The sequence below is a fragment of the Danio aesculapii genome, chromosome 6 (genome assembly GCF_903798145.1).
Source record: "Danio aesculapii chromosome 6, fDanAes4.1, whole genome shotgun sequence".
Lineage (NCBI taxonomy): Eukaryota > Metazoa > Chordata > Actinopteri > Cypriniformes > Danionidae > Danio > Danio aesculapii.
This window is the reverse complement of record NC_079440.1, coordinates 60,006,284-60,030,360: the sequence shown is the minus strand read 5'-3', so window position 1 is coordinate 60,030,360 and position 24,077 is coordinate 60,006,284. Positions and strand designations below refer to the sequence as shown.

Here is a 24,077-nt window from a genome sequence, read left to right as displayed (position 1 = left end):
ATACAGTACCATCAAAAGAAATCTCAGCCAGACTATAAGAAACAAAAGAAAATGACGAAAAAAGGAAGGAGATTACAGAAAAAAATAAGTATAGAGACGTTATTAACGTATACATCTAAGGAAGGGGCCCCATATTTTATCACACATGTTTGGTCTGCCTCAGCTAACCATTTAAAAAACCCTTGGAGGTGCCGTGGATTTCCGCTCCATCAGAATCGCTTTCCTGGCTGGTGTCCTGATGTAACCCCGCCAGTCCTACACCACTCAAGTCACTCCGAGCTGGTATCGAACCGGCGACCTTCCGCATGGAAGTCGGTTGCACTACCAAGGAGGCTAAAGATTGTGGCCTCTAGCGTCTGTCACTAGAGCACCTTTAGAGATCAGAGGAGTGAGGTTTACAGATTATCCTATCAACACTATTTAAATAGTTCTGAGGTTAGGGATTGGGTAGGTTAGGGCAATAATACAGCTTTATATCACACTACTCCACATTAAAATTTACACTGGGAGCCAAAACTGATGGGTAGCGTATTTTTGAATGGGAGTTTGGACAATCTGACAAGGTAGGACAAATCGACACCGGCACCATGCCGAACATAAAGCAGAGTTGTTGATGTTTAGGCCAAGTTAGAGCCTTGTTTGAACATCCAAACAATGCTAAATCCCTTATGTATTTAATATTTAAATGGTTAACATAAAAATGCACAATTTATTTATATATATATATATATATATATATATATATATATATATATATATATATATATATATATATATATATATATATATATATATATATATATATACATATATACACACACATACAGTTGAATTATTAGCCCCCCTGAATTCTTTGCCACCCTGTTTAATTTTTTCCCACAATTTCTGTTTAATGGAGAGCAGATTTGTTCAACACATTTCTAAACATGATAGTTTTAATAACTCATCTCTAATAACTGATTTATTTTCTCTTTGCCAAGATGACAGTAAATAATATTAGACTAGATATTTTTCAAGACACTTCTATACAGCTTAAAGTGACATTCAAAGGCTTAACTAGGTTAATTAGGTTAACTAGGCAGGTTAGGGTAATTAGGCAAGTTATTGTATAATGATGGTTTGTTCTGTAGACTATTGAAAAAAAATATAGCTTAAAGGGGCTAATAATATTGACCTTAAAATGGTTTTTAAAAAATTTAAAACTGCTTTTATTCTTGCAGAAATAAAACAAATAAAGCTTTCTCCAGAAGAAAAAATATTATCAGACATACTGTGAAAATTTCCTTGCTCTGTTAAACATCATTTAGGAAATATTTTAAAAAGAAAAGAAATTTTAAAGGGGGACTAATAATTCTGACTTCAACTGTATATTTATATATATATATATATATATATATATATATATATATATATATATATATATATATATATATAAACTAAAATGAACCTAAATTTAAACTTTTTACTTTAATAAAGATTAAGCTATGCATTTTTTTTTTTTTCATTTGTCATCTTAAAGAATCACTTTTATGGCAGTGGAATGTATTAGAAGTCATATACTGGATGCCTTTATTTAATACCCTTATGAAACCAGAATCCTCTCTTGGCTATATTTCTTAGCTAGAGTTTTGTTTAGGACCTTATATTGTAATGTTGTTCAAGGAATAAATCAGATTCATACTTTACCACACAAGGTAGCTTGATGGGTTCTGCATTGTCCACCCCAGTGAAGAAAATTAATAAAATATACTTTTATTAATAAAATAAATCCAGTGAAAAGGAAGAATAAAACCATCACAACAACAAAAACGAAATCCTTTACTTTTAATAAAGGGCCTAAGACATTCAGTATACAGAAGTCAGTTTAAGCGCCCTGCTGGTCTGTCTGCATAAGTCTTTTATACAGCATTCCAGCCTTGAATACAGGCATGCCTTTAATGTTTTAAGCTATCAAAGTCTGATATACTTGGGAATATCTGTTAATACATAAAAATCCCTTTTAGTAAATACACAGCAAAGTAACATTTAGTGTCTGATATACTTGAGAATATCTGTTCTGATATTTGGGAATATCTGTTAATACATAGAAATCCCTTTCAGTTAATACACAGCAAACTAGCAATTAGTCTGATATGCTTGAGAATATCTAGTTTGATATACTTGGGAATATCTGTTAATACATAGAAGAAATCCCTTTGTTCACTCACTAGGGTGATGTATTTGAATATAGCAATGCATTTCTTCTATTACATCAGCATTTGGGCAGTCTTCCAGGAGTCTTGTCCTCAAGTCAGCTCCTATAGTTGGCAAAGAATATCTTTTTCTGAAGATAACACTCCCAGGCTGCTTCCAGTCTCCGATTGTAATAGTTGATCAGAAGTGTCATCTGTGCCATTTCTTCCTTTATGGTCAGCAGAAAATTGACCCACTTCAGTACCTCGTCTTTGTCCACTTCAAACTCCCTATCGAAAGAGCCTCTGTCGTCTTTTATGTTTCTTCTCATTGCTAATAACGGTTTTTGTGAGCACAGGAATATCTGAATATGTAGGTAAGTTTTTGTCTTTCACAATTAATGTCATTGAACCATCCAGACACTACAATGTTTATGTTAATTATTATTAAAGAATAATACTAATACTTATATATTTTATACTTATACTATATATATCCCTGCTAAAAAAAATCCAGCTTAAACCAGCCTAGGCTGGTTGGCTGGTTTTAGCTGGTCGACCAGCCTGGTTTTAGAGGGGTTTTGGCCATTTCCAGGCTGCCTGGTCTTAGCTGGTCAGGCTGGGTGATGACCAGCTAAAACCAGCTTGACCAGCCAAGCCAGACTGGGAGCCCAGCCAAAACCAGCTATGTCCAGCTTAAACCAGACTGCTCAGGCTGGTTTTAGCTGGATTTAGCTGGTCATTTTCCAGCCTGACCAGCTAAGACCAGGCTGGAAATGGCTGAAAACCAGCCTGGAAATGGCCAAAACCCCTCTTAAACCAGGCTGGTCAACCAGCTAAAACCAGCCAGTAATAATATTTTTAATTTCCACTTATTTCCCCACAAAATTGTTTCGAGACTCAATATTGATCAATATATAGTTGGTTTATTTTTGTTGACCCTGAAACACACTGTCAAATGAATTATGATTGTAATAATTATATTTTCAGTTCTCTTTCGTATCTCCCCCTTTATTTAAAAGACTCCACCATTGATCCTATATATAGACAGAGATAGTTTAGGGACTTCCGACAGGTTATCTCTAACAGATGTCTCCAAGGCAACTGGCTGCTATTTATCGTGTATCACTTTCGGTTCTGACTCACTGCTGGTCTGCCCCGCCCACAGCACGAGAAACGAAACTAGAGCAGCATTTAAAGCCGCTGAAGAGATGAAAAAGACGCAGTATCACTGAAGACACCACACGCAGGTGAGTGCTTAACATCATATTAAAGAACAATCGGTGTGCTTATTAACTTATCTATATATCCTTGTGACATTTGCTCGCGCTGTTGTTTTCATTCTTCTCAAATACAGCGGAGTTTGTTTGTTTATTTTCATCCTGCTCATTTCCGGAAGTACATTAGTCACGCAGTCATTTATTCTTACAATGTCTGTTTTTAAAGAAAGAACTCGAAGAATATTCTCATTATACAATATATTGTTACCTTATGATAATACTTTTATTCTACATTTTAATCAAACACGTAGTATGTGTGTCAAATTGTATTCAATTATCTTTGCAATATCATTAAAGGCTTTTATTTTATAAAGATTATATGCGAAATTAAGTTCGTTCTTTGGACTGTGTTTATATTTGCACTATCGATTAGAGAAAGATCTAACAGTTCAACACCGTGTCCTGTCATCATTTTACTGAGCATAATAAGGTTAGCTATTAAAAGTGAGCAGGCCTGTCGGACATAATGAACTATAGGCTATATATGTGGGTAAATGTATAATGGGTGTTGTTCAATACATTTATGACAACTTTGATGAAAGGTGGTGATCTACTTCAAATGTTGACTTAGTTTGTCTGTCTGTCTGTCTGTCTGTCTGTCTATCTATCTATCTATCTATCTATCTATCTAATGTATCTATCTAATGTATGTATATTTATAAACACTCACTGGCCACTTTATTAGGTATCTATCTATCTATCTATCTATCTATCTATCTATCTATCTATCTATCTATCTATCTATCTATCTATCTATCTATCTATCTATCTATCTATCTATCTATCTATCTAATGTATGTATATTTATATACACTCACTGGCCACTTTATTAGGTATCTATCTATCTATCTATCTATCTATCTATCTATCTATCTATCTATCTATCTATCTATCTATCTATCTATCTATCTATCTAATGTATGTATATTTATATACACTCACTGGCCACTTTATTAGGTACACTTTGCTAGCACTGGGTTGCACCCCCATTTGGCTTCAGAACTGCCTTAATATTTTGTGGCATAGATTCAACAAGCTACTGGAAATATTCCTCAGAGATTTTGCTCCATTTTGACATGATAGCATCATGCAGTTGCTGTAGATTTGTCAGATGCACATCCATGATGTGAATCTCCCGTTGAATCTCCTGTGGAGGCCATTTGAGTACAGTGAATTGTCATGTTCAAAAAACCAGTCTGAGATGATTTATGACTTAGTGTGTTATCCTGCTGGGAGTAGCCATCAGAAGATGCGTACACTGTGGTCATAAAGGGATGGACATGGTCAGCAGCAATACTCAGGTAGGCGGTGGGGTTGACAGGATGTTTAATTGGTACTAATGGACCCAAAGTGTGCCAAGAAAATGTCCCCCACACCATTACACCACCACCACCAGCCTGAACCGTTGATTAGGGTTGGGTATTGTTTAGGGGCCATTTCGATACCGGTGCTAAATCGATACTTCTAAAACAGTACAGTGCCAAAACGGTACCTGAACTGATACTTTTGAGCCACAAAATTATGGTGGATGACTCTAGAAAAATCTTTTATTTGACAAAATCTTTAAAAAAAATTAATTTTAATAGAACAATATTAAAGTTTAAAGTAAACATCAATTCATATTTCATATATTTGAATTACATGAATATATTTCCTTTGATCATTTGTTGGTTAGCATGAATTTAAGATTTGCATTATGAAATTACATCAGCTTACTACTGACCTGTGGAAAGGCTGTCAGCAAAATACTGAACTCCTTTTGTCTAGGGTTGGGGCTTGTGACTATGTTTACGTGGTTATCAGTAATCTAATGATTTGAATTAATCTGAATAAGACAATGGTATGATCAAGGTGTTTACATGAGTTGCTTTTTGAATGTTCCCTTCATGATCCTGTCTTACATGTTATAGTCAGTGGTGGTTCTAGACCAGAGAAACTGGGGGGTAAAATGTTATAAATAACTAGTAAAATGTTATGCACTGACTGTCACTATAGGGAAGATAAAATTGTAGATATTAGAAATGAGTTAGTTAAACTATTATGTTTAAAGATGTGTTGTAAATAAATCATGTTGAAGACGGAAATCAATAATGAAGGTTGTTGATACAGGGACTGGTGGAAGAGTGCTCTTTTAATGGAATTTTATACCGCACATTAAATGGAAAGAAAAAAGCCCTCCGCATTTCGCAACGGAAATGTGTAATTTCCAACAATGCTGTAGCCCATCTGCCTCAAGGTTGGACATGCATTCAGAGATGCTATTCTGCAGACCTCTGTTGTAACGAGTGCTTATTTGAGTTACTGTTGCCTTTCTATCAGCTGGAACCAGTCTGGCCATTCTCCTCTGACCTCTGGCATCAACAAGGCATTTGTGCCCACAGAACTGCCGCTCACTGGATATTTCCTCTTTGTCAGACCATTCTGAGTAAACCCTAGAGATGGTTGTGCGTGAAAATCCCAGTAGATCAGCAGTTTCTGAAATACTCAGACCAGCTCGTCTGGCACCAACAACCATGCCACGTTCAAAAGTCACTTAAATCCCCTTTCTTCCTCATTCCGATGCTCAGTTTGAACTGCAGCAGATCGTCTTGACCATGTCTACATGCCTAAATGCATTGAGTTGCTGTCATGTGATTGGCTGATAAAAGTTTTGCGTTAACAAGCAGTTGGACAGGTGTACCTAAAAAAGTTAAGCAGTATAAAATATGTGTGGGCTGTGAATATGTATATAAATGTGTCTGTGCAGTGGGTACATATATTTTTGCACTATTACAGTGATTAATGAAATTTCATTAAACACTGTTCATTGTAAAGAGATATTATTGTTCTGGTGACTTTAAAAAAAAAAAATCTCAAATCCACCTTTTCCAGTGATTTGATACATACAATGCTATTGAAGACAAATAATTGTGTTAATCAAAATATGTTACTGATTCACTGTTGTATAGTTTAGCTTAGTAGTACATCTATTGACATTAGAAAAGAGACATTATGACAAAGCATTTCATGTTTCTGAACAATGACTTGACAATCTGACTGCATTGTCATATTCATTAATATTTCAGAGGACTGTGTGATGCTGTTTATCAAAATTTCTTCGAGAAATAAACTTTAAAAGAAGATTCAAGAAATGTACTAAAGTTACAGAGAACATCTAGACAAATCAATGCATTAAATACAAGATTTCAGACACCTATGGGAAAGGAAATGTACTGCAGGTGTTTACCAAGAAAAATAGTCCTGATTATCACTGTGTATAACTAATTTTCAGAGGTAAATTTCACTATAGAATGGCAAATCCAAGAGGAGGAGGACCACAAAGAGGAAGAGGGGGCTTCAGTGTCCCTCCAAGAAGAGGTAAAAGTCTTTCTTTAAACTATTTTGCTGCTCTTTTAGAGATGTGGTGAAAATCTAAATACATTGCTATTCCCTCTTGAACAGAGTCTGAAGTTTTTAATAGTAGATTTGTGCGTTAGGCTAGTTTTTACATTAGATGGCACTCTAGGGTAGTTTTTAACACCAGGTGGCGCTCTAGGGTAGTTTTTAACAGCAGGTGGCGCTCTAGGGTAGTTTTTAACACCAGCTGGCGCTCTAGGGTAGTTTTTAACAGCAGACTGGATTTCAGGCTAGTTTTAGCTACATCATATGGCGCTCAAGGCTAATTTTTAACACAAGATCAGTGCTTAATTTGTAAATGAATAATTCCCGGAACAAAACCAAGAAATAAAAGTTACCATGACTGACTTCCACCAAACAATGTCAGTTTTCCTGGAACATGACAATGGTGATAGTGCAAAAAAGAGCATCACATTTCTGAACGGTCTTTAATTATTTTGTGCCATATAACGTTATAGGTCAGTCATGGATAATAAAAACATGTAGCTACAAACATAAACGTTGATCCATGCTGAGGTGGATTGGAGGGCAGAATATGATTCACTATTCAATTCACTTCACTATTATGTGCCAAGTGAGAAAATAATAATGAAATTATTCACTCACTCTCATCTTCAAGAAGAGCCCACAGTTACCTCACCTGTCATGTTTTCTGACTGACTTGAGATCGCTTTGCTTCTGTCTCCTACTATCCTGATCCGTTCGCGCAGTTTGATCTTCTCAAGGTCTCTTTTGAGCAGGTTCATTATCAGATTTACTCGTGGTTTTAGAAAAGAAAATATGAGTGACTAGCTGCCTCTTTGCCAATTTGAAAATACAAATATTAGTTAGGTTGGCCACTATGCCATTATTTATTTTCGCCGCTCACTGTGTGTGAATCAAGAACCACCAACCAATGAGAGTAATTGTAAACATTAGAAAGCCGATTGGCTGAAAATATTGTTGAGGACCAATGGTTTTTAACAGCAGATGCCACTCTTGGGTAGTTTTTAACAGCAGATGACACTCTAGGCTAGGTTTTAATTATACACTCAAATGCTACCAAGGAAGAGCGCTTGAATAATGTAATGGTGAATAATGTAAGTTGGCTTTTATGTTGTGATTGCGAGCAGCTCACTATGAACACTCTTACATTTTCTTACATTTATCATTTTAGTTTCAAGTGGTTTTTGTGAGAAATTGGATGCTAGCAGAGTTTAGCTGTTTGTAAAGCATACAGTGCTACCTGCTGTTAGAAATAAATCTCAGAATCGATTAAAGAGAGAATAGCAATTGGGTTTTAAAAATCTCTGAATCAATGCAGAATCAATTTCTCGAACTTTTTTTTTGGCTATAGCTCTAACATCTTTGTACTTGATAATTATATTACACAATTTTATTTAACAGATGGTTCTGTGCCTGGCCGCAGACAAGCTAGTGTGTCTCCCAATCGAGGGAGAGGAAATGGCCGAGGGGAAGGAGGCGGAGGAGGTGGGGGAGGAGGAAGAGCTGGAGGAAGAGGAGGTGGGGGAAGAGGAAGTGGCCGAGGAGGAGGAGGTGGACGAGGAGGAAGAGGAGATGGACGAGGCACAGGAGGAGGAAGAGGAAGTGGAGGGGACAGAAGGGGTCGAGGTGATAGGAGTCACCAACACTCTGATGGAAGTACAAACAGCCAGTGGGAAAGATGGACAGATGGAATGGCTCAAGGTGCAAGAGGAGGAGATGGAAGAGGAAGAGGACAGAGGAAAGGAGAATACAAGCAACATTATCAGGGAAATGCTGTCCATCGTCCTATAATAATGGGAGGTGCAACAAATTTACCTTCACCTTACCAAGGGAAATTTGGGAGATCTCTTCCTGGGTTGATGGATTTAAATATGGCCCCTTCTTCAATGCTACAACCCATGAATACAAGAAACAACATTGAAGGCATGAATCTCCAAAGAACAAGTGGAAGTATGAGTGATTTAAGAGCCAGTCCACAAGGTGAAGCACGAACAGAATCTCAAAGAGGTAGAGGGGGTCATGGGAGAGGAAGAGGGAGAGATTGCCCCCCTGAGGTACGCACACTTGGGTATAAAACACTCGAAGGTCTGCTTGAGAAAGAAGCATCTGAGGTGGCCATTACTCTTTCATCTAGCACTGGACTTAGGAATCTGCTTGAGGAAAAGGTGATGAGAAATGACTTGGTGCAGCTGGTCTGTCAGGTTCTCTGCAAGGCTTTCCAGTCTCGAATTGACCGCAAAACAGTGATGCACTTGGCCCGCGTTGTCAAGGACTCTCAGTTTTTTCTTAGCATTCTGCCACATCATGTAACTGGAATGATGTCCGATTACATGCAAGCCCGAAGGGATCAGTATCCCCAGCATTTGAGCAACATCATCAGCCTTGTCTCTGATGTTCTCAACATGTTTCCACAAAGTTCTGTGCATTCGGTCTCCATGTTGGTGACTCTTTTAAAACCAACCATCAACCAATTGCGTGCCTCTGGTGTGGATATTCTCACCAATACTGATCAGGACTTGGAGAGGGTGCAGGGTTTGGTAAACCATCTCCAAGAGAAATCAAGGGAAGGCACTTTACGTTCAGATAAATACTCATTCCTAACAGCTGACGAGGATGCCCCACCTGGAGAGGAAGACTTCAGGATGATGAGCATTTATCCCTCCTTTGAGGAGTTCCACCTTGATCAGAAACCTTTCCTGAGGCCCAACATAATCTCTCAAAGTTTCCCTAACGCTCGCATCTATTTAGACACACACTTTCGACTTCTGCGTGAAGATTTTGTGAGGCCACTGCGGGAGGGTGTCAAGGAGCTTTTGAGGATTCACCACACTGAGAAAACTAATGGAATACCAATGAAAAATAGGCAATTTGATGACATCAGAGTCTACTTTGACACCCGAGTGATTTTACCACTTTGCACATCAATGGGAATTGCCTACAAAGTGAAGTTTGACACACGGCGTCTTCAGGTAATTGCAAATTACAAGTCTCTTTTCTGTTATCTGAGAAAACTCAATGTTCCTACAATTAGTTTATTTAATTATAACTTCAATTGCAGTTTGTCCGGTGGGAAAATTCCAAACGCCTGCTTTACGGATCCCTTGTCTGCCTCTCCATGGACAACTTCGAAACCTTCCTGTTTGCCACTGTGACCGATCGCGATCCAAAGCTACTGAGACAGGGAGAGGTGAATCTCTGTTTTTCTCCGGACAGCAGAGCCGCTCTGGCCAGGGTTCAGCCCTCAGACTCATTCCTGATGGTCGAGACAACAGCTTATTTTGAGGCCTACCGATATGTCCTAGAGGGCCTCCAGGAGCAAGATGAGAATGATGTTCCCTTTCAAAGGTATGCAGACTAAAAAAAAAACATTACTCTTACTTATATGTGTAGAATTCTGTGGGTAGTTGAGGTATTTGTAATGTTTTGTGATTGCTAATTTGCTAGGGAGTCATGGGTGGAATTTAGGTGAATTCAAGTTCAAGGTGAATTCAAGTAGGTGAACAAGCTTACTGCGAGAGAGCTTAATTCTATGTTGCTAGGTCATTGCAGTCTGATTTAGGTGTTCTGGGTGATTTGCAGAGTTTCTCTATTTGGTTTCAAGTCAGATGAGCTCTCTGCAAAGTCTTGTTGTTGGATCCAGATCTGAACAATAGTAATTTTTAGATGATTTGGCTTGTTTTCATACCTGCTGAATGTAATGATTGCCAAAATGTGTTGGTATTATACATAATCAACCATTTGTGATGTGTGGGAAGGTGGAATCTATAGAGAATGATCAATGCAATGCAAATATGCACACATATTATGGGTTCATTTAAGTGGCTCTGCATACACTGATTGTTTTTTGATAACAAAATACCATGAGAGAGATTAGACGGTATAGAAGCAATAAGAAGCAAAATCTAGATATTTAGTCAATATAAGTAACCTAGATGTGTTTGGAATGTATGGTTACCCCAAGAAATAATCTGTGTACAATTGGCAAACACCACACCAAACCTCTTTGAAGTTCTAGCATGAGTAATGTGAAATGATGTTGTTGTAGGTACATTGTGGAATGCAAAACAGATGTAGATCCTCCAGCTTATCTCCGGGTGGAAGGAAGATCATATGATCTGTCATGCATCGCAGCAGAAGGGCAGGGGAAGATTCCACCCTTCAATCCTTTGACCCAAAATGCCTGGCCTGATGAGGAAAAAATGGGTCTCGATGAAAGCCAACTTCAAGCACTTAAACTGGCCTTAACCAAAGAGTTGGCCATCATTCAAGGACCACCAGGAACAGGTGAGTAATCTGTTACCATACAGAGATGGGGTTTAATGTGCTATACTGATTGATTAGTTTAAGTGAGGATATTGTAATAAGGGAATAATTAGATTAGATTTAGATTAGATTCAACTTTATTGTCATTACACATGTACAAGTACAAGGCAACGAAATGCAGTTTAGGTCTAACCAGCAGTGCAATAGCAGCAAGTGCAGGATACAGGTATAAGTTATAAAGTGCAGTTATAGAAAAACTATGGTGATATTTACAGATGGATGTACTATCAACATTATATACAGGTTGTATTGGCTATGAACAGAGATTTGCATAAATGAATATATGTACAGGATGCTATTAATAATCAGGAGTGGCAGATAGATAAACATAATTACAAATTACAAATGTCCATGTGCTGTGGGTATGTACAGTTCAAGTAAATGAATCAGTGCAATGAATGAATATGTGCAAACTTTAAATGTGCAAATGTTAAATAGTGCAGTGATTGTGAGGAGTATAAGTTAGAGGAGTGTGGGGGGTGTATTGGGGGGGCAAAAGAGTCAGTGAGGGGCAGAGTTCAAAAGGAAGACAGCTCTGGGGAAAAAGCTGTTCCTCAGTCTGCTGGTTTTTGTCCGGGGGAGCCTGAAGCGCCTGCCGGAAGGCAGGAGAGAGAACAGTCTGTGAGCAGGGTGAGAGGTGTCTTTAAGAATACTGCGTGCTCGGCGCAGACAGTGTTTCTTCTGGATATCCTCTATGGCTGGCAGTGTAGTCCCTGTGATGCATTGGGCAGTTTTCACCACCCGCTGCAGTGCCTTACGCTCAGCAACAGAGCAGCTTCCATACCAGACTGTGACGCAGTTGGTCAGGATGCTTTCTATTGTGCAGCGGTAGAAGTTCACCAGGACGGCTGATGAAAGCTGGTTCTTCTTTAGTTGCCTCAAGAAGAATAGGCGCTGGTGAGCCTTCTTGACCAGGCTGGAGGTGTTGGTGGTCCAGGAAAGGTCCTTTGAGATTTGGGTCCCCAGGAACTTGAAGGATGAGACAGGCTCAACGGCCATCCCATTAATGTGGATGGGATCATCCGAGCCTGTTCGTCCCTTCCTGAAGTCCACAATGAGCTCCTTGGTCTTATTGGTGTTAAGGAGCAGATTATTGTCGGTGCACCAAGTGGCCAGATGCTGTATCTCCTCCCTGTAGGCAGTCTCATCATTATTGCTGATTAGACCAATCACTGTGGTGTCATCTGCAAATTTGATGATGGTGTTGGATCTGTTCACAGGCCTACAGTCGATGGTAAAAAGGGAGTAGAGGAAGGGGCTCATCACGCAGCCCTGTGGTACACCAGTGTTGAGTGTGACGGTGGTGGAGCAGATGTGGCCTGATCTAACATTCTGAGGTCTGTTAGTCAGAAAGTCCATAACCCAGTTGCAGAGAGACGTGTTGATATCCAGGTCTCTAAGTTTGATCAGTAGCTTAGAGGGTATGACAGTGTTGAATGCTGAGCTGAAGTCAACAAACAGCATTCGTGCATAAGTGTTTTTATTGTCCAGGTGTGTGAGGACAGAGTGCAGTGCTATGGAGACGGCATCTTCTGTGCTCCTGTTGCCACGGTAGGCAAACTGATGTGGGTCCAGTGTGGATGGCAGAGAGTCTTTCAGATGTGCCAGGACCAACCGCTCGAAGCACTTCATGATGATGGGTGTGAGTGCTACAGGGCGGTAGTCATTCAGGCATGTTGGGCTGGAGTGTTTGGGCACCGGCACAATAGAGGTGGTTTTAAAGCATGTTGGCACAGTTGCTAGGTTAAGTGACAGGTTGAAAATGTCTGTGAACACCCCAGTGAGCTGTTCTGCACATGCTTTGAGGACGCGCCCAGGGATACCGTCTGGTCCAGCAGCCTTACGCACATTGATCCGACTCAGTGCGGTGTAGACTTCTGAGGAGGTGAGTGTGATAGGTGAGTGGTCGGTTGAGGTAGTGTTCCTGGTGTAGGGTTCTGTATTGTCTCTTTCAAAGCGGGCATAAAAGTCATTTAGCTCGTTCAGGAAGGAGACATTTGTGGCTGTGGGGGTGGACTGGCTCGGTTTGTAGTTGCTGATGGCCTGGATGCCCTGCCACATGCGCCGAGGATCAGAGTTGGAAAAGTGCTCCTCTAGCTTTAGCTTGTAGCAGTGCTTGGCCTTTTTGATGCCCCTCTTCAGATTAGCCCTGGAAGTGCTGTAGGCCTGTGCATCCCCTGATCTGAATGCAGTGTTGCGTGCCTTCAGCAGGAGGCGCACCTCCTTGTTCATCCATGGCTTTTGATTTGGGTATGTGGTGATCTGTTTCTGGGTTGTAACACTGTCTATGGTGGTGTTGATATATTCCAGAACAGAGGAAGTGTAACTGTCAATGTCTGTGTGAGAGCCACATGTGGCCTGGGAAGCAAACATACTCCAGTCTGTGTGTTCAAACCTGTCCTGGAGTGTGGAGTCCACCCCCGCTGGCCACACTTTGATGGTCCTTACTGATGGCTTCACACGGTTGACGATGGGTGAGTATTTGGGGGTGAGAAACAAACAAAGGTGATCTGATTGACCCAAGTGGGGGAGGGGGGTCACAGCATATGCTTCAGCCATGTTTGTGTAAACTTGGTCTAAAGTTTTGTTTCCCCTTGTGTGGCAGAAAATGTTCTGATGGAATTTGGGGAGCACTGTCTTTAAGTTTGAGTGATTAAAATCCCCCGCAACAATAAAAGCAGCCTCCGGGTGAGCAGTCTGTTGTTTGCTGATGGCTGCATGAAGTTCATTCATAGCAAGCTTGGCATCAGCGTCGGGAGGGATATAAGCAGCAGTTATTATGGTGGAGGTGAACTCCCGTGGCAGATAAAACGGTCTACATTTAACCATAATGGAACAAATGGAATAATGGAACTATTCCAAGGGCTATAAGGAGACTGGGGATCAGTATCAGGCTGATTTAAGCGGGTTTGAGTCAATGCACTGTTCAGGGGGTCAAGATATTATAACAACGTCTCTGGCTTTAGATTTTAAAGAGTAGATGTTACGTGGGTCTGTGTTTTATTTAATTCATTTATTTATTTGTTGCGGGTTTGTGCTTGTTGCGCTTGAGTTATAGGAGGAGTTTCCTACCCGGCTTGTCAAGGATTGGATGATGCCCGTGATGTCACGGGGGATTCCCAGTATATAAAGCTGACCACAATGGCGGTTCAGTCTCTCTCTCTCTCTCTGTCTCTTGCTCTCCTGCAGTTCGGTGGTGGCTTGCGCTCACGCGGTCTGGCTGGCGGTGCTCCGCATGCCAGGCGATCCATCTACATGCCGCTCTCCTTAGAATTTTGTTATTGTTAACCTTTTGTTAACTAGTTTGTTTATTTTGATACTTTGTTTTCATAGCAGGTAGTGGATTATTTTTCATAGTCACGTTTTGGTATTTATTTAGTTTAGTGAAGGTAAGCAGTGGCCCGGAAGACTCACCTGTTTTTTATTCCTTTTACGGGAGTTGTAGGTAAGATCTGTCCATCCTTGATTTCTGTTTTGTTAATGTTTTGATTATTATTTTTGTGAATTAAAGAGTATTGACGGTACGTCAATTTATTAATTCAGTCGTCTGTGTCTTTGTTACGGCCTAAAACTCAACACTGGCTCGAACAACAACCAAGGTTTGAGCCGAACATATGAAAGACACAGACGACTGAATTAATAAATTGACGTACCGTCAATACTCTTAAATTCACAAAAATAATAATCAAAACATTAACAAAACAGAAATCAAATAGACAGGTAGGGCAGCTAAGGAAACAGGTCTCTGACTATACTGTTTTTAAATGGACAGATCTTACCTACAACTCTCGTAAAAGGAATAAAAAACAGGTGAGTCTTCCGGGCCACTGCTTACCTTCACTAAACTAAATAAATACCAAAACGTGACTATGAAAAATAATCCACTACCTGCTATAAAAACAAAGTATCAAAATAAACAAACTAGTTAACAAAAGGTTAACAATAACAAAATTCTAAGGAGAGCGGCATGTAGATGGATCGCCTGGCATGCGGAGCACCGCCAGCCAGACCGCGTGAGCGCAAGCCACCACCGAACAGCAGGAGAGCGAGAGACAGAAAGAGAGAGAGACTGAACCGCCATTGCGGTCAGCTTTATATACTGGGAATCCCCCGTGACATCAAGGGCGTCATGCAATCCTAGACAAGCCGGGTAGGAAACTCCTCCTATAACTCAATCGCAACAAGCACAAACCCGCAACAAATAAATAAATGAATTAAATACAACACAGACCCACGTAACTGTAGATCATATGTGTTTTTGAAAAATATCTTATTTTTGGTTTTGTAATATAGCTGTCTTTCAATGTAAACTTTTTTTACCTGCTATTGATGTCAGCAAGATCAAAGTAATATATTTGCATATTAGCCATCTGTCTGTGAACACAATAGATACGGAAAGAATAATCAAAACAAATGGACGGGAGGGGTTTACAAACCTTAATCTCAGATAATTGATTTAAATGAACTGTATCAACATCATTGCAAACTATGGATGTAACGGTATCAGAATTTCACTATACGGTAATACCTCGGTATGAATGGCACAGTACGGTTGAAATTGAATCATTTACAGGAAAAAGAAAACTAAAAGTGCCAGAAGTGTTTATTAAACAGTTTACCTGAGCACTGAACATATCAATGGCATACAAATTAGCCATCTATCTGTAAACTTTGAAACAGGAACTTAAATTTTTCCAATTATTAAACCATGTAAAAAAAAAATAAAGTTTCAATGTAGTATTGTTGAAAACTCAGAAAAAATAAAAATAGCAGCATACTTATTGCAGCTGGACCATGTGCTGAGTGAGTATTTGAGAACACTCACCTCATTCACTTACACACTCACTTATTCAGACAGAGACAGGTTTTTTTAAGGAAAATTAGCATATGAACATAATCTGGTATAAGCTGAGATTTCTGGGCATTTACAATGTTACCCTGCAACAAAAAAAAAACCTCTGGTTTGGGACTGAGGTTTCTGGGACAGAGAGATATGACTTGGCCAAGGTTGACAGCAGTGGGTAACATTGTACATTGTCTCTCCACCACTCGAGAGGACAAGCCATGAGAGAGATAGAGGTCTCTTTGCGGTACAAGTCAATGTCTGCATCAATCCGAGCAGTGTGCTGTGTTCCGCTGTGCCCTTGACTGTTAGTCGTATTCCCCGACTTGTATTTCACCACAATCTGGCCGTGCCTGCATACCGTCTTTTCTTTGTCTGTCACCTTTTCTCCTTTCTTGTATCTTTTTAGAGAGAAACCGAAATGCTGCCACACATCCGATTTAAAATCCGCTTTAGGTTCGATCATTTCCAGCTCTTTTCCTTCCCCGCTACTAGCAGCACATTACTGGATCTGAAGCGACAACAGACTGGAAGGGATGATGGCCACGCCTGGGAATTGTAGTTCCCGCTACCACCCATTCGCTCCATTCGCCAAACTTTTCTCAGAAGACCTATAGTTTTATTGAGTTGTGCGACCGCGGTAATATCAAAAAAATTGCTATTGCGGTACGACGGTATTTACAATACCGTTACATCCCTATTGCTAACAGATTCTAATAATAAATGCATATTCTAAGAAAATACAATGTTTTTTGACATTAGATGCATTGAAAACTCTTGTTAGAGACACAATATTGGGATATTTAAAAACCCCAAGTTCTGTATTACAAAGACACCTGGTAAAACAAACATTTGAATGTCCTGTCTGTGTTTTTGTTTGCAGGCAAGACGCATGTAGGACTGAAGATCGCTCAGGCTTTGCTAAAGAACCACCAGGCCTGGTCAAATGGTTGCCCTATGCTGGTGGTCTGCTATACCAATCATGCTCTTGACCAGTTTCTGGAAGGTATGGTGCTATGCATGCATACAGTATCTCATAGTCATAAGTTCTTGTAGCTTATTTCTCAGTGCTTTGTGGGTAGTAACAGAAACAAGTGGGATGGGATTCCCCATAGGTCACAAATGAGATCTCATGTGAAAAAGACAACGCTAATCTCACATGTCATGAATCTCCAAGGAGATTTTCTTGGAAGCACTTCTTACAGGAAACAGGAACACAAGATTTAGGATTTGATGTCTTCTCCATAGAGATTTGGATTAATTCAGTGAAGTTTAACTCTATATGTTTATTAAATGATATTTAACAACTTTTGTATACCTCGCAGGTATCCATGGCTTCCTAAAAGACGGGATTGTAAGAGTTGGAGGTCGAAGTAACAGTGAATCTCTGAAGCGTTTCGGTCTAAGAGAGCTGACCAGGTTCAAAGACTTCCGCAAAAATTTGCCGCAGCACCTGCGACGAGCTCACCATGAAGTAAGCCATTTCCTATAGACAACACTTATTAGATTAGATTAGATTAGATTAGATTCAACTTTATTGTCATTACACATGTACAAGTACAAGGCAATAAATGCAGTTTAGGTCTAACCAGCAGTGCAATAGCAGCAAGTGCAGGATACAGGTATAAGTTATAAAGTGCAGTTATAGAAAAACTATGGTGATATTTACAGATGGATGTACTATCAACATTATATACAGGTTGTATTAGCTATGAACAGCTTATATTTTATCATGACAGCTTATATTTTATCATGACATTTAATTTTATTTAAAAGTTTGTTTTAATTATATATGATGAGTTTGTTTTAATTATATATGATGAGTTTGTTTTAATTATATATGATGAGTTTGTTTTGTAAAAACAGATAACTTCTGTTTTTTAAACAATTGTAAATGTGTAAATATATATATATATATATATATATATATATAAAAGGATTTATGAAGAATATTATTATTTTTAATGAATGTTTTATGTTATCGTGTTTTTAGTACATTATCATGATTTAAAAAAATCCTAAAATTGTTTTTGCAAATAAACTCTTCATATATATAGTTATATTAAAAAAATTCTCCATTATCACAGGTCTGTAATAAAATAATTTGCTCTAAATAAAAATGCTTAGAGAAAGTGTTTGAAACGACACATAAAATTCAGAAAAGTTTTATTTTTCATATCTGCATAAATGTGTTCTTTTTTAAATAATATGTAGCCAACATTTCTCCTGAATAATCTAATTAATGGCATGATTATCACATATTTTATGGTTAATTAAAATGTCTAATAATGCACCCAAGATTTGATTGTGTGTTTATATTTGTCTCCTACGTCTGTAAAAAGCCAGGAGATGCATCCAAAAGTTGTATCTAATAACATGTCAACGATATTTGTTGGGGCGGCATGGTGGCTTAGTGGTTAGCACTGTTGCCTCACAGCAAGAAGGTCACTGGTTCGAGTCCCGGCTGGGCCAGTTGGCATTTCTGTGTGGAGTTTGCATGTTCTTCCCGTGTTGGCGTGGATTTTCTTCCGGGTGTTCCGGTTTCCCCCACAGTCCAAACCATAGACTATAAAAGATATGGACGTAGTATCCGTGACGTCATCCATAAGTTTCTGAACACTGCAAATGAAGCTACAGGTAGGCGCGGCCAATCGCCGCCATTTTGTTTTCGCACCCATGGCGGGATACCAAACAAGGGCAAAGAGGCGGAGAGTGAGCGGAGCTACAGACACCTGCTGGCATTTTGCTTAGACCTGGCAGACAGACTTTACTTTGGGTGAACACTTAATACTTTATTACCTGTGGCTCGTTTGTGTTCTGACCACAAGTGCTTGGTTGTAAACTATATCAATAAAGTGTTTAGTCTTTTAAAAACACTGTTGTAACACACTGAGCCACTAAGCATTGTTCTTAAGATGTTTATCTACAGGAGGAAAATGTGAATTGCATCCAAACACTTTAAATATAGTCTGAGTTAGTAAATGCAAGACTATTGATGAACTCCAGCATAACACTGTATGATAACGCTTCAGATGACTGTTCTAGAGCCTACAGCTAATCAGTCTGTCAGATTCTGGAGTGCTTTATGGGTCTAAAGAACATTATAAATGATAAATGATCTTAAATAAAACACACACATTTATAGAGATGGTATATAAGCATATAACTTCACTCACCTGGGAAATGGAGGCAACTTGAATGGTTTATGAACACACAGTGTGCACACAGCATACCATATCATCTGATAATTGTAGGAAATAATCCTAAAAGGCAATTGACTGTGTAAAGAAACATTAACAAACACAAAAATATGATGAATATGCCGAGATCAGTGGCTAATTAGCCGTAATCAGCTGAGGTGATGAGACAGCGAGCAGTGAGACCTAGCTGTCACTCAAGTGGCCACGCCCTTAATTATGCAAACTTAATATAACTTAATAAAAACGAAACGAATGAGTTATAAAACAATTCACCCCCTCACAGTTGTCATGAAGGGTAATAATAGCTATATACACCAAAGTCATCTTTTGTGCAGGCTGTAAACATGTTTTTATCAGCTGTAAAAATGGCCAATTTCCCATTGCAGTCAGAAATGACCTGGACTTCCTGGAGCCAGCCCCCCTAAGGCGAGTCGATGAATTGCAGTTTTAGTTACTTCCGTATTGGCTTCCCGAAGGAGAGCGGGAGGTTGCCGCTTGGTCAAAACACATGCGCTATTTGTGAATTGGATGAACTAAATTGGCCGTAGTGTATGAGTGTGTGTGTGAATGTGAGTGTGTACGGGTGTTTCCCAGTACTAGGTTGCGGCTGGAAGGGCATCCGCTGTGTAAAACATATGCCGAAATAGTTGGCAGTTCATTCCGCTGTGGTGACCCCTGATAAATAAGGGACTAAGCCAAAGAAAAATTAATGAATGAATAAATTAATGAAGTATTTATTATTATTATTATTATTATTATTATTATTATTATTATTAATTTATTTTTTATTTATTTATTTTTTCAAAAATATACAAAAATTGTTTTTGCAAATGAACTCCTTATATACATAATTATATTTGAATAATTATATTTACTGATCTTACTAAATGCATTTAAAATTATGTTTACTAATAAAATAATTTATTTAAAAAAATTAAAAAGTAAAAAATGTTAGAAATTACATAAATTATGATTTTTATTATTATTTGTTATTATTTTATTATTTTTTTATTATTATTATTTTCTTTTATTATTTATTATTATTATTTATTTATTTTTTTTTACATTTTTTTAAAATAGTGTAACCAATATTTTTACTTAGTAATCTAATTAGGTGCATGTATCACATATTAAAGGCTTAAATAAAATGCGTGGCAGTGATTGGGTGTAAATATTTGTCATCTATTTCTGTAAAAATGCCAGAAGACACATCCAAAGGTTATATCTAATAACATGTCAATGATTCTTATAATGAGTTTTGCTGTTTGTCCACAGATCAGTAATAATATGCAGGAAGCAGAAACTCTTTTAAAGGCGCAGTCGGCTCAGCTCGAGTGCAGCTTGCGAGGCGTCCTCAAAGAAGACTTCTTGGAAAAGTACATCTCTGAACAGCACTGGCACAGTCTGTGTCTACAGCCCGTGAGTCAAAACATGCTGAATATCAAGCTATATTTTGCATTATGATGTTTTTCTCTGAACATCTGAGATAAGCAGCTGCACAGGTTAAAGGCACAGTATGTATGATTAGATTTTTTCATTAAAGCTTCCTAAAACTTCTAGTGCAGTGTAGCATATTTTGCTGACTTATGTACTTACATTATCCTAAATGTTTGGCAGAATGTTCAAATCCAGCAAAAATCATCAATTTTAGCTAGTGAGACAGAGTGTGTGCTGTGTGTTCATACCAATGATGTCACACACCATCCATTTACAGTTTGGTTTTCAATAAGAAAGGAGCGAGGATTTAATATGTTGTGTGTTTTATTAGACTGCACAGATCAGCATTTTAAAAGAAGACTAAAATATATTTAGTCTGATAAAACAGAGCTGCTTTTTTCCACATTATCATGAGCTGAAGAACTGTGAGCTGTTGCATAATTTCTTCACTTCTTTCAGTCTCACTCTGCTTCACACTACCATGATATTAAGCATTGAATATTTAAGCTAATCAGCATGATTTCTGCAGTAAGTTTATGTAATAAGGCGTAATGAAGACTACAACTCCCATGATTTCACCCTCAGTCACTGCATCATCAAACTTCGCCTTTGTTTGTTGTGAATATGCGCCATCTAGTGGTGAAAATTACTTATTGTGCCTTTCAGAAAAACAACTTTGGCAAATACAGCTTTTTAATATACAGTTGAAGTCAGAATTATTAGCCCCCCTGAATTTTTTGCACCGTTCCCCCCCAATTTCTGTTTAACAGAGAGAAGCTTTTTTTCAACACAGTTCTAATCATAATAGTTTTAATAACTCCTCTCTAATAACTGATTTATTTTATCTTTGACAGTAATCTTGATGACAGTAAATAATATTAGACTAGATATTCTTCAAGACACTTCTATACAGCTTAAAGTGACATTTAAAGGCTTAACTAGGTTAATTAGGTTAACTAGGCAGGTTAGGGTAATTAGGCAAGTTATTGTATAACGATGGTTTGTTCTGTAGACTATCGAAAAAATATATATAATTTAAAGGGGATAATAATATTGACCTTAAAATGGTGTTTAAAAAATTAAAAACTGCTTTTATTCTAGCCGAAATAAAACAAATAAGATTTTTTCCGGAGGGAAAAATATTATCAGACATACTGTGAAAATTTCCTTGCTCTGTTAAACATCATTTAGGAAATATTTAAAAAAGAAAACAAAAATCAAAGGGGGGCTAATAATTCTGACTTCAACTGTAATAGTAATATTTCAATACGAATACTTACTTCACTGACACAATGACCAGTAGGTTTATTCATAATTAATAATACATCTTACCTTCCAAAATATTTATATGAAAAAATAACAACAACATTCAAGGCTTACACTTTATTTTGATGGTCTGTTTGTTAAATTTAAGGTACATGGCATCTACATGCCAACTAATTCTCATTAGACTATAAGTAGACTGTTAGGTTGGGGTTAAGGTTAGAGTTAGTGTAAGTTGACATGTACTTGCAAAGTTTTTTATAGTGAGTTAAATTCTGTTGAAGGAGCATATCAGCAGATATTAAGCAGACAGACTACTAATACTCAAATGGGCCATCAAAATAAAGTGTTACCTATTCAGATATTCTGCATTTTAAGCATTGCTTTATAAACTTAGACATCAAATTATGCATCATGCAACTGTTATCTTGTGAAGATATATTATTGGAGATACAGAGTAAAGCCTGATATTTATAGTCAAAGACAAAATTATTAGCCCTCCTGTGAAATAAATTTCTTTCCCTAAATTTCCCAAGTGATGTTTAACAGAGCAAGGAGATTATTGCACAGTATTTCATAGTATATTTTTCCTCTTGAGAAAGTCTTATTCCTTTTAGACTGACTGAAGTAAAAACAATAAAATAAATAATAGAGATAATAATTTTGTCTTCAACTGCATATGCATTGGAGTTTGCATGTTCTCCCCGTGTTGGCTTGGGTTTCCCCCACAAGTCCAAAGACATGTGGTATAGGTGAATTGAGTAAGCTAAATTGTCCGTAGTGTATGTGTATAAATGAGTGGTGATAGGTTGCAGCTGGAAGAGCATCCGCTGCGTAAAACGTGCTGGAATAGTTGGCGGTTCATTCCGCTGTGGCGACCCCAGCTTAATAAAGAAACTAAGCCGAAAAGAAAATGAATGAATGAATGTATATGCATTTTTTGCAAGTAATGTGCTATATCAAATTCTGTGTTTTCAATCAAAGGAAAGTGTTTTATCAAATATCACTTAATTACATCTTTTTTCTGGGTTTGGGTTTCTCAATAACATTAAGACCCAATATCTTGTCTACGTTTTCAATAAACTGTTGCGTTTCAAGACATTAGAATATTTCTGATTATTAATTTAAGGCAAGCAGATATCAAGCTGTGAATCTGGTGGCTTGAAATACATTCATCACTTTTCCCTGAGCAACTTTTCTAAGTTTGTGTGTGTGTGTGTGTGTGTGCGTGTGTGTGTGTGTGTGCGTGCGTGTGTGTGTGTGTGTGTGTGTGTGTGTGTGTGTGTGTGTTAGTTGAGTGATGGATTTGAGACTGTAGGGAAGAAGAAGCCTTCAATGATGGCGGAATGGCTCGGCATCGGATTCTCCATTTTTTTTCAGGGGCCACAACTAACAGATGGAGAAGGTGAGTGATCGTCAGTATGATGTAAAACTCCCTTTACACACTCTTTTTGATTTTCATCGTAATGTAATAACATGCAGGGCTCTATTTTGACGATCCATGTGCAAAGCGCAGGGCGCAAACGCATTAAGGGCTTGTCCGAATCCACTTTTGCTATTTTAAGGACGGAAAAATCCACTTTGCGCCATGGCGCATGGTCTAACACGGTTGAGCTTATTCTCTTAATCAGTTATAGGTGTGTTCTGAGAATAAACCAATTAGAGTCTCATCTCCCATTCCCTTTAAGAGTCAGATGTGTCGCGCCATGGTGCATTTGGAAAAACTGAGCGCTTCAATAAAACAGTTAAACAGAGCATCTACAGCGTGAGAATGAGAGATGAGCCTCCTCATTCTTTACTTTCACTTTCACTCTCGTGGATAGGGAAACGTGTTGTACGCACAGATATCCATTAGCCTATACATAATTAATTAGTTTAAGCGCAAAGATTTGTTTCAAAACTATTTCTAAATTCAGTTCTAATTTCCAGCAAACGAATAAATGAACATTAATAATGAAGTGTGTTAAAACAACTGAGTTATATCCTAATACACATGCTGTGCCCCATATGGTCTAAAACCTGACAGGTGGACAAATCTAAGCTTGTTTTTAATAAAACAAATATAAATCTGCATATAATAATTAATACTGCTAATAATAATAACATTATACAAAAGCAAATTGTTATGAATAAACTGAAAAAGCCCCCCGAGATGAAGAAGGCATGAAAGTTTGGTTTT

At 38.1% G+C, this 24,077-nt stretch overlaps 1 protein-coding gene across 1 annotated transcript in view; it reads left to right on the top strand.

Moving 5' to 3' along the window:
* Positions 1 to 3,267: 3,267 nt before the first annotated feature.
* znfx1 (zinc finger, NFX1-type containing 1) overlaps positions 3,268 to 24,077 on the top strand; it is a 32,291-nt gene continuing 11,481 nt past the window's right edge. Inside the window, exons 1-9 of the mRNA XM_056460630.1 lie at positions 3,268 to 3,421; positions 6,723 to 6,808; positions 8,234 to 9,801; positions 9,891 to 10,177; positions 10,878 to 11,116; positions 16,882 to 17,004; positions 17,324 to 17,472; positions 20,474 to 20,617; positions 23,192 to 23,303. Of these exons, the coding sequence (XP_056316605.1) occupies positions 6,742 to 6,808; positions 8,234 to 9,801; positions 9,891 to 10,177; positions 10,878 to 11,116; positions 16,882 to 17,004; positions 17,324 to 17,472; positions 20,474 to 20,617; positions 23,192 to 23,303 (2,689 nt within the window). The 5' untranslated portion in view covers positions 3,268 to 3,421; positions 6,723 to 6,741. The remainder of the gene's footprint in view (positions 3,422 to 6,722; positions 6,809 to 8,233; positions 9,802 to 9,890; positions 10,178 to 10,877; positions 11,117 to 16,881; positions 17,005 to 17,323; positions 17,473 to 20,473; positions 20,618 to 23,191; positions 23,304 to 24,077) is intronic.